Source organism: Metopolophium dirhodum, chromosome 6 (genome assembly GCF_019925205.1).
Source record: "Metopolophium dirhodum isolate CAU chromosome 6, ASM1992520v1, whole genome shotgun sequence".
In the NCBI taxonomy this organism is placed as follows: domain Eukaryota; kingdom Metazoa; phylum Arthropoda; class Insecta; order Hemiptera; family Aphididae; genus Metopolophium; species Metopolophium dirhodum.
Genome location: NC_083565.1, coordinates 12,470,410 through 12,480,650, shown reverse-complemented (window position 1 = coordinate 12,480,650; position 10,241 = coordinate 12,470,410). Strand labels below are relative to the sequence as shown.

Genomic DNA, 10,241 nt, shown 5'->3' with positions numbered 1-10,241 from the left:
ATTACCTTATTTTTTAATATTAATATTTTATATTATAATTTTCAAATATTAACAATAATATTTTTTGCTTAATACCTTTATATTATATTATAATATATCCATGAAATAAAATATTACGTTTCCTAATAATATTTAATGATATGTAAAAAATAATAATTATTAGAAGTAGATTTTAGAAGTTTTACTTAATATAGGTAGACACAATATTTAAAAGATTATAAAATAAAAATATTTCGAATGAAACGGACTTTTTGACCGATACATATTTATACGATCAGTACACACACAGACAAATTGCCTATATTGAATTCCTTAAAAATACAAATCTTTATCTCTATATTATATTAAATACAATATAACTTGTGGTATAATATAGAGTAAAATACATGTTTATTACTGGGAATTCCCTATGTAGACATCACAGTGACCTTTTCATACTTTATCATAAAATATAACTAGTGGTATAATATAAAGTAAAATAACTTTTTATGATAATAATAAATAATTGATTTTGTTTGTATGATTTTTTTTATATTTTTAAGTGAACATATATGGGGCTGTGGGGCAACAGTCTCCCCAACATTTCAGCCATAGTTACGCCACTGGTACTTTCTTAACATTTTTAAAAATTTCAAAAATTGTAAATTGTTCTTTTTTTTCGATTACCCTAATAATTATTAAGGTATTAAGAGGTCAAGAGGACGTCACACCCGCTGCGCTGTCTCCCTCTTACAAATGTACAACATAGCAAAAACTGTTATGCGCGGGACAACTTAAATATTCTGTGATTTCTCGTTGGTGTCCGGTGATAAACTGATAAAAATAAATATTTATCATGGAACAAACGGTTTGTTCGATTTTTGTTCGTAGGACGACGATTGGACGACAGTGATCGAAGTTCGGTGTTTATAGGACGTCCTACGAATATAAACAAACACGACACCTAACTAAAACCGTGCTGTTGGTATAAATGTTATAAATTATAATATTGTCAATTGTCATATACTCATACTATACTGCTATAGATGCCTTGATGTGTATATTTGGTTTTTAGATAATAATACAATAAATAACGAAAATTTAAGAAAGAAACCGTCGAAGGAACTTGTCGTTATTTGTAAGCGGCCCTACATCCTCTGTAGTGGCCTTCATTAGGCCAAAGTATGCAGCCGGCCAGAGATCGAGAAAAATCCTCCAGCAATGTGGTAATAGTGTTTTCCCACGGTTTTTATCTTCAGAAAGTTTTAAAGAAATGTTTACATTTCAGAAACCAAATTACTCATTAAAATTTACATTGGCTGGTCACACTAAGGCTGTGTCGTCAGTGAAGTTCAGTCCTAATGGTGAATGGCTTGCGAGCTCATGTGAGTTTTCTTTATTAAATTTTATATTACAGTTTGTGATGTCTGGATGATTAGATCTGTGTGTTTTGTATTCATTTTTCTACATTAATAGCTGAAGGGCGGACTTGAATATTCTAAGTAACTTTATACTTAATAATATGATCTGTGAACACATTATAAACAACCTAAACAATATAATATGCATTATATAAATGTAAAATTGTTTGGCGTTATAGGAACTTGATTGCAGATTGTTAATTATACCATTCACCTCTTAAAGATTCATTACTTTTTCTAATAATATATCAACTAATATCTGATATTATTACATACCGCAGATATTGTCATTATTATGTTTATAATTACCATGTTGGATAACTTAACTCATTTGACATTAATAATGATACATATTATTTTTTTTCACTAATATATGTGGGGATCAGTGAAATGGTGTGATCAAAGATGTAGTATAGTTTGTTTATAATGTGTAAATAGTATAAAGCACAAAAAAAAAAATACTGGGAGCATAATTTTTTTGCAGACCGATAATGGACAACTCGCCAAAATCTTACTTTTCAATAAAATTATTGTATTTTTTAAATTAATGTAAAATATTTAGTTTCACAATCAATATTTTTGAAATGTACTCAAATGAACACATTTTTAATTGTATTTTGTTTATTAAATAATTTTTGATTATGTTATAATATTTGACCTATTCAATATTTTAATCATTGTTTACAGCTGCTGATAAATTGATTAAAATTTGGGGTGCTTATGATGGCAAGTTTGAAAAGTCTATTGCTGGACACAAGTTAGGAATCAGTGATGTTAGTTGGTCATCAGATAGTCGTCTTTTAGTATCTGCCTCTGATGATAAGACATTAAAAGTTTGGGAATTAAGTTCGGTAAGAATTTATTTTATAGTAATTATCTAATTAATTAACCTAATTATAAATGGTATTAGATGTTTCACTCTTTATTTTCAAGAGAACATCATACCTGTATGTGTACCATTCTAACAAATTACATTAAATTTAGCAGAATCAATTTTGTGCTGTTGTCTTTGATATTAAAGTGATTTATTATAAAACTTAAAGTTAAGAACTTTATCTGTGTCTGTGCATTGGATTTTTACAATATATCAATTTTTCTGTAGGTTATGTAAAATATTACAATTTAAAAACACTCATTATCAAAGAAAAATCCAAGTATTGTAAAAAAAATCTATGTACAAACACAAAAAAGGTGGATAAGTGGATGTCGCTCTGCTGTACGGTAGATAGATGAATAATTACTTTTTTTTTGAAGTGGCACACTATCTGTGTACACTACCTATATAATTTCTAGTAGAATAAGGGTGTTCTCATTTGAAAAACAGAAGTTTGTATCTCCACAGGACACTACTTAAGTAGTACAAAAAATCTCAAGAATTTGAAAAAATGGTCTTAGTATATAAAAAAATTCAAAAAATCAGATTTTAAATAACTGCATTTTGAAAAAAAGGTTGCATGGTGAATCACTCTGTATATTATTTATTATCTAATAAAAATTGATTAATATTTTAATTTGTTCTATACAAAAATATGTATTTTATTTCATTGTTGAATAATAAATTGGAATTTTGAAAAGTCCTAAAAAAATAAACTGCACTTAATTAAATTTAATAAACTACTTGATTATTATTTTATTTTTTTAGTCAAAATGTGTCAAGACACTTAAAGGCCATAGTAACTATGTTTTTTGTTGCAATTTTAATCCACAATCAAATCTGATAGCTTCTGGATCTGTAAGTTTTAAATATTTAGTAACAATCGTAAATTTATTTTTTAACACCTATTTTTTCATATATTTTGTTTATTTCTTTAGTTTGATGAAAGTGTACGAATTTGGGAAGTAAAAAGTGGTAAGTGTCTGAAAACACTTCCTGCCCATTCTGATCCAGTTAGTGCTGTTCATTTTAATAGAGATGGATCCCTTGTGGTTTCTAGTAGTTACGATGGTTTATGGTAATATTTTTTGAAAAAAATTCCTTGGTTAATTTATATGCATTTTATACTATTATATGGCTTGTTTTTACTTTAGTCGTATTTGGGATACTGCCAGTGGTCAATGTTTAAAAACACTTATCGACGATGACAATCCACCGGTTTCGTTCGTAAAATTCTCACCTAATGGAAAGTACATCTTAGCAGCTACTCTTGATAATACACTTAAATTATGGGATTATACAAAAGGCAAATGTTTAAAAACTTATGTTGGCCATAAAAATGAGAAATACTGTATATTTGCAAATTTTTCTGTGACAGGTGGAAAGGCAAGTGTTACATGATAATTATTAACCATTTAGTATATGCTTATTTTGTTTGTTTATATAATTGTAGTGGATAGTTTCTGGATCTGAAGATAATATGGTATATATTTGGAATTTACAATCTAAAGAAATTGTACAGAAATTACAAGGTCATACAGGTAAACTTATTTTAAATTCATATTGAACCTATTGTTTGTATGCTAATACATTGTTTTTGCCCTGTTACTTTTTAAATTTTGGCATAGTATGTAATATATATTATATCTAGGTCTTAGACTGTTGTTTATTTAGAAGATTAATTTTAACAATTTTTGGTTATTTCTACTCTAAAAAACAAAAACTATTTTTATAAGAGAAGTTTAATTTTCTTCATTTATATTCACCTTTTAAAAATAATATTATTCAATATGGTAAATAACTTAGATTGATATATGTTGACTCTTAGGTCTTAAGTGATAAAAACAAAAACAATCATACATAACCTTCAGTTCAGAACTAAACAAATTGTTCGGTTCAAGTTCCATCATGCTAAATTGTTCGGTTTAACATACAATTAAAAAGTTTGGTTCAACATGCTATTAAAAGATTTAGTTTAAGACCATATTTTTTTCTTTGACCCACCTCTAGTTCTTACTATTAAGTTTCATAATATTCATAATAGTTTGATTCACTCTAATCTTTAAACCAACAAACCATACGTATAGTCCTGAGCGTAAATTTGGTATGTTTTGCGCTTGTAAGACAGAGACCGAGAGAGAGAAAAAGGTATTTTTAATTTAGTCTTATGAAAAAGAGAGAGAGTGAGCTGAACCGTTTATTAGTAAGTGATGAAAGTCATATGTCTGCTATAGTTTGAGAGGGGAAAATAAACATTTAGTATGAACCAGTAAACACTATATTCTAACTTGTTATTGTTTTTCAGATGTAGTTTTGTGTACTTCATGTCATCCAACAGCAAATATAATTGCTTCTGCAGCCTTAGAAAATGACAAGACAATAAAACTATGGAAAAGTGATACTTAAAGTTTAATTTAAAACTTGAATATTATTTTGTATAATTTGTATAAAGAATGGTTATATTCTCCTGCCTTTTGACTTTAGTCTTATTTTCATTGTAATCAACTGTAAAATTACCAACAGTTAAATCATTATTTTTTTTTATTTTCTTGCTCAAAACTCAAATATTGTTTACAAAAAAAGAAATATAGAGTTGTATTACCCTCAAAAATAATTTGCACCATAATAAATGGTGTTCAAAAAATGTGTATTGTACAAAATAATAAAAATGACTGCTTTATCATAGGTAAAATACTAGAATTATAAACGTCATAGATAAGATATTAGAATTATAAATACTAAATAAATGAAATATTAATAGACTTTACTGTAGTATGTTTTAACTTAAGTTTTTAAATTTCATTTCACTTTAAGTTTGTATGGACTGAGATAACTATTTATTCACTATCAATAATTTTAAAAATCAAAACTGTCAATGAATATACAAGTATTAATTTTAAAATATACTAAATTTATATATTGCAGTTCGTATATTATATAGAAACTTTTCATTTACAAGTAAATTATTTTGTACTTTTATAAAATGTAAAGTATTTTTCCGGATTTTTTTACTGTGATTTTGAAACTTAAAATACATAATTCTAAAAACAAAATAAATTTAACTCAAAATGGTAATTTATGTTCTTGAGTACCAATTATAATTATTTCTAATACATGATTAAAATATGTTGAAAATCAAAAATTAGTTATTTTTATGAAATGTATATTATTATTTAATTGTTTACTAAAATAAACTAAATTCTTATAATTTAAACTAATATTGCCATTATTAAAAAAATGTATTTCAATAAAAAAAAAAAAAAAATTTGAGAAAATTTTTCAACTGTATTATAGGTAGTGGATTGAGTGTACGTTGTTATTGAACTTAAAATTATATTATGTATGGAAAATGATAACTATAAACCTTAGTTGAAAATGTCAAGTATGTATATACTATATAGTTATTAGTTTTTAAGATATACCAAATATACAAAATCATGTCAAAAACTGATTTTATATTAAAAAAATCCAGTTTTTCACAATTGTTCAAAAAAATCATACAAATTTTTTGCTTTGTGCAAAAAAAGTAAGTACCAATTCGATTCACTTTCCTATCAGAAACAATATTGAAATTGAAAATCAAAGAATTTTTACGGCCACAAAGGGTAAGGTTGAATTATTGCTTGGGATAAAAAAAAATAGGTAATAGTCAAACTGCATGCTCTCGGTTAAACAGGTAATATTCAAAAAATCTTCAACAAAAATGGCATGCATGGAGGGGTAAAACATTTGAAAACACTCATTTCCATTTCCACTAACAAGTTTAGGACTGAATGATTTTAATTATTGATGTGCTTAAAAATTATAGTTTGTATAATAATTAATATTATTTATTATACACAAATAGTCCCGTATCACCCTTAGTATTTCTGTGGAAAATCAATATATTTAAATTTAGTTTTTTTGTCGTAATAAGTATCAAAATTCTGATTGAATAGCACAAGATTCGATTGTTTTTTCAAAAAAATTTTTTTATGCAATTCAATCTTTTAAATTTCCAAGATGGCCGTTTTGTTGATTTTATTTTTTAAAACAGTTCAAAAAAATAAATATTAAAATTTAATGAAGATCGACAAAGTTGGAGCTAATTATTATTTTTAATTTCTAAGAATAATGGGTTTGTTACCTATGTCGCCGTATGCATAGTCAGTTTGTGTGTCACTTAAGACATAGTTTAATATGCATTTGTCTTAGGTCTGTGACACAACAAAACGGCTATCTTGGAAATTTAAAAAATTGAATTGCCTAAAAAAAATGTGGTCATTTTTGAATTTTTTAAAAAAAAAATAGAATCTTATGCTATTTATTCAATCAAAATTCCCATACTTATTATAGCAACAAAAAACTACATTTAATTATATTGATTTTCCACGGAGATACTAAGGGTGATACGGGACTTGTAGAACTTACCGTATATAGATAACTTAATATACATATCATATTATCTAATATATGTGAAGTAAATGCTAGTATTTTAAGTATTTATTATCAATGATGTGACAAAATATTTTTTTTAAAGCTTTATTTAAACTTGTCAAATTAATACTAGGTATCTTTAGTTTTAATTATTTTTTGTAATTATTAAAAGAAACTGAAGTCTAGTAATTGATTTTTGATGATTTAAGTTAATATATTTTTCGATTTCTTTCATTTTTTTCTAGTATATTGTACAGTTGAAGATTTCCAGGTCTCGTGTCAGTATTCCGCATTATAACATACCTAAGTAGGTACGGGAGAGTGGTGCAGATTTGAATAAAATGTACATTTAAATATTTTGACAAGTTTTGCATTTGATAATTACAGTCTTTAGTTTAGAGCAGTGCCGCAGACAGGGTGACACGTGCCCCCTCCCGCCACTTTCGAAATTTTTTGAAAATATTTTTTTTTTTGTTTTATTTTACCTATATTATTATGTTTGATAAAAATTAAAAGTTAAGGCTGTCGAAAGCGAACCATTTTGAAGGGGTTGGATTTAGGAAATATTCTACATCCATATCGTTAGTGCTGTGTGTGTAGTGTGTGTGCGAGTTCCTCGAACGTTTCATGTTATTAAAGATAAACTACGGCTAAGATTCTTGGAAATCAGTAACGTACATATTTTGGGATCAAAAAATTTTCAACTTCCATGTGCCACGAAACTCAAAAAAATGGAAGAAAAATTCAACCAGTTGTTCCCAATAGCCTTATTTTAATTTTGAAAATTATTTATTTAAAATTAATTCCTTAATATATTTTTTAGGTTATGTAGAAAATGGATTTTTGATTTGTTGTATTGTTTAATTATTATATAGTAGGTACCAAGTGGATTTTTTTTCATTATTCATTTTTACTTTAATATTACTAAAAAAAAAAAGAAATTATTCGCTTCCTACGAAACAGACAAAAAGCGGAGAAATTCTTATATTTTTTCGAAATTAAAATTTTTGGACTTCTGGAAGTATATTTTTTTCCGCTTATTGGTCTAAATACACGATAAAGCGACCAGCTTTCAGCAGCCTATAGATAGTCTTGTATTATTGTTAGTAAATTTTAATAATATTCGAACAAAAAATGAAATGTTTTCTTTACAACATATTTTGATATAATTATTTATTCATGAATACATTAAGCGATGGTTTGCAATAATATTAATACATTGTTATATTAACTGTTGGTATAGACGTATAGTAGGTACCAATGTACTATATATAGTTGTTACTTGTTAACATAGATATATTATAGTCACACAAAGAGAAGATACACTTAATGAACAAGGGTCATAGTTAGATTATTAAATTATTAAATAATTCTAGCCGAGATTCTAGCATTGTAAAAACTAGAGAATAAAAAATTAAGTGGCCCCCCCTCATAAAAAAAAAATTGGCTATGTCATGGTTTATAGGGTTTAGGGTTGCCAACTTTGGAATTAAAAAATACCGGCCCAAGTGTACAAAAAAAAAAAAAAAAAGGTCATCATTTTTTAATATTAATATAATAAAATGACGAATAATATAATTAATTACATACGTTAAAATAAAAAAATTAATAATATTAGTATTACATTATGTTAAACTTTAATATTATAAACTTATAAATTATTATAATAACTATTATAAATAAACTATTGTAAACTTTTAAATTTATATTTAGCGGCATTTTTCACGGCGTTTAATAAATGTTTTTCATTTTGTATTTGATCAAAAAACTCTGAACAATTGTATGTTATGTTATTTCTTATGACTAGTTCGGCTTTAACTGTATCAATTCCTAATCGATTGCGCTCATCTGTCCACAAACTATTCATGTGGCTAAAAACGCGTTCAACAAATGCATTGCTACACGGCACCGAGAATACATACTGTACAATTTGTTTAATATTTTTTAATTGTGCAGTAGATGATTGGAAAAATTTTACCCATTTTTCCGAACTAGTGAATTCTGTGTTATTTAGGATATCATTTGGTAATAACTTTATCAAATTAAGCTCTTCATACAGTTCATCTCCATTGACATGAACCTTAATTAATTTGGCCAGATCGAGTAAATCTGTTAATTTAGGTAATTCACTTAATTTCAAACACGAAAACATTTTGAATGGAGAGTTTTCATAATCAAACCATTTTTCGAGGTATTCTAATGCACGTTTGTAAGTATGTAGAGCATCAGATTTAAATGCATCGTTTTCTTTGCTAGTAAGATTAGGTAATCGTGTAGTTACTGCAATTCCAAAGAAATTATCATTTTTACGATTTAAAATTTGAGATCTTAAACTTAACATTACATCATAGACTTCTGGAGCGTTTAAATTATTTTTTTCTAATATTAAAATATGTTTTTGAAAAATGGACAACACATGATGAACAAACCAAATGTAACATTCTCTTAAAGTTAACTGTTCAGAAAGTTCATTTTTCTGATCTTCAATAAATGTCCATATGATTTTATCACATTCATTTTTTCCTTTTTTTATAAAATAAGTTTTAATTGCATTCCAATTTAAAATTAATCGGTCCACGGCATTAAACAAACTCAGCCATCTCACCGGAATATGTCGCAATACATTATGATAGTCCTGTTGTACAAATTCGAAACATTCTTTAAGTTCATCTACTCTTTTGGAGCTCATAGAAAATTCATTAAAAACTTTTAATACCAACGTTTCTACATCGTATTTTATAACTTTCATGGAATGCTTTGCTGCGTTATGAATCACATGACAGTTACAATTAGCTTTAATTATATTGGATTTTTTATTTTTTAATTTTTCGAAGACCGAACAATGTTTTCCATAATTAACAGAGGCATTATCGGCACCAAAAGCTGTTATATTTTTTATATCTAAGCCAAGAGATTCAATTGCAGAAGTAATCGTGTCAAAAATTGACTGTGAAGATTCGTTTGGTTCCTCGTAAAAGTCTAAAAGGTAATCTTTCACTCCGTCTTCAAAATTAAATAACCTAACCGCTAATGGAAAAAATTTTCTATTTCCCTTATTTGAAGCGTCTGTAGATATAGAAAAGGGAATAGGAGTAGGACATTTGAGTTTTATTACTGCTTTTTCAATAGCGAACGGACATAGTACATTTTTGACGATAGCTTCCATTTTCGTTCTACCCAGGTGGACTTTATTAGCTATCGTTGAATCTGAGAAATGTTTCGACTCTAATTTTACTCCACAATCGCTGGAAAGATAGCTATGATGGTGTTTAACTACATGAAAACACTTACTCAGTTCAACGGCTGCTATTTTGTCTTCATCTTTATCATTCTTTGTAGGAAAAAACTTTTTTATAGTGGACGATTTATTTATAGAATTGACGGATTCTTCATGTTTTTTTGATTCTTGATGTGTTTTTACAGCTTTAACGCCATCATACTTAACACTAAAAACTGTCTGACATAATATACATCGTGCTTTATTAGGGTTATTGTGTTTAGCGATCCAATCAGAAAATATTTGATCTTTTAACCATTCATCGTTAAAAACA

The 10,241-nt window shown here is 26.8% G+C and overlaps 1 protein-coding gene across 1 annotated transcript; it reads left to right on the top strand.

Moving 5' to 3' along the window:
- The first annotated feature begins 928 nt into the window (after nt 1-928).
- LOC132947971 (protein will die slowly) lies at nt 929-5,200 on the top strand. Its single transcript, XM_061018242.1, has 8 exons — nt 929-1,205; nt 1,268-1,364; nt 2,088-2,251; nt 3,043-3,132; nt 3,213-3,352; nt 3,429-3,660; nt 3,728-3,815; nt 4,580-5,200. The coding sequence occupies exons 1-8, from the start codon at nt 1,164-1,166 to the stop codon at nt 4,678-4,680; spliced, it is 954 nt and encodes a 317-aa protein (XP_060874225.1). The 5' UTR covers nt 929-1,163; the 3' UTR covers nt 4,681-5,200.
- Nucleotides 5,201-10,241: the final 5,041 nt, after the last annotated feature.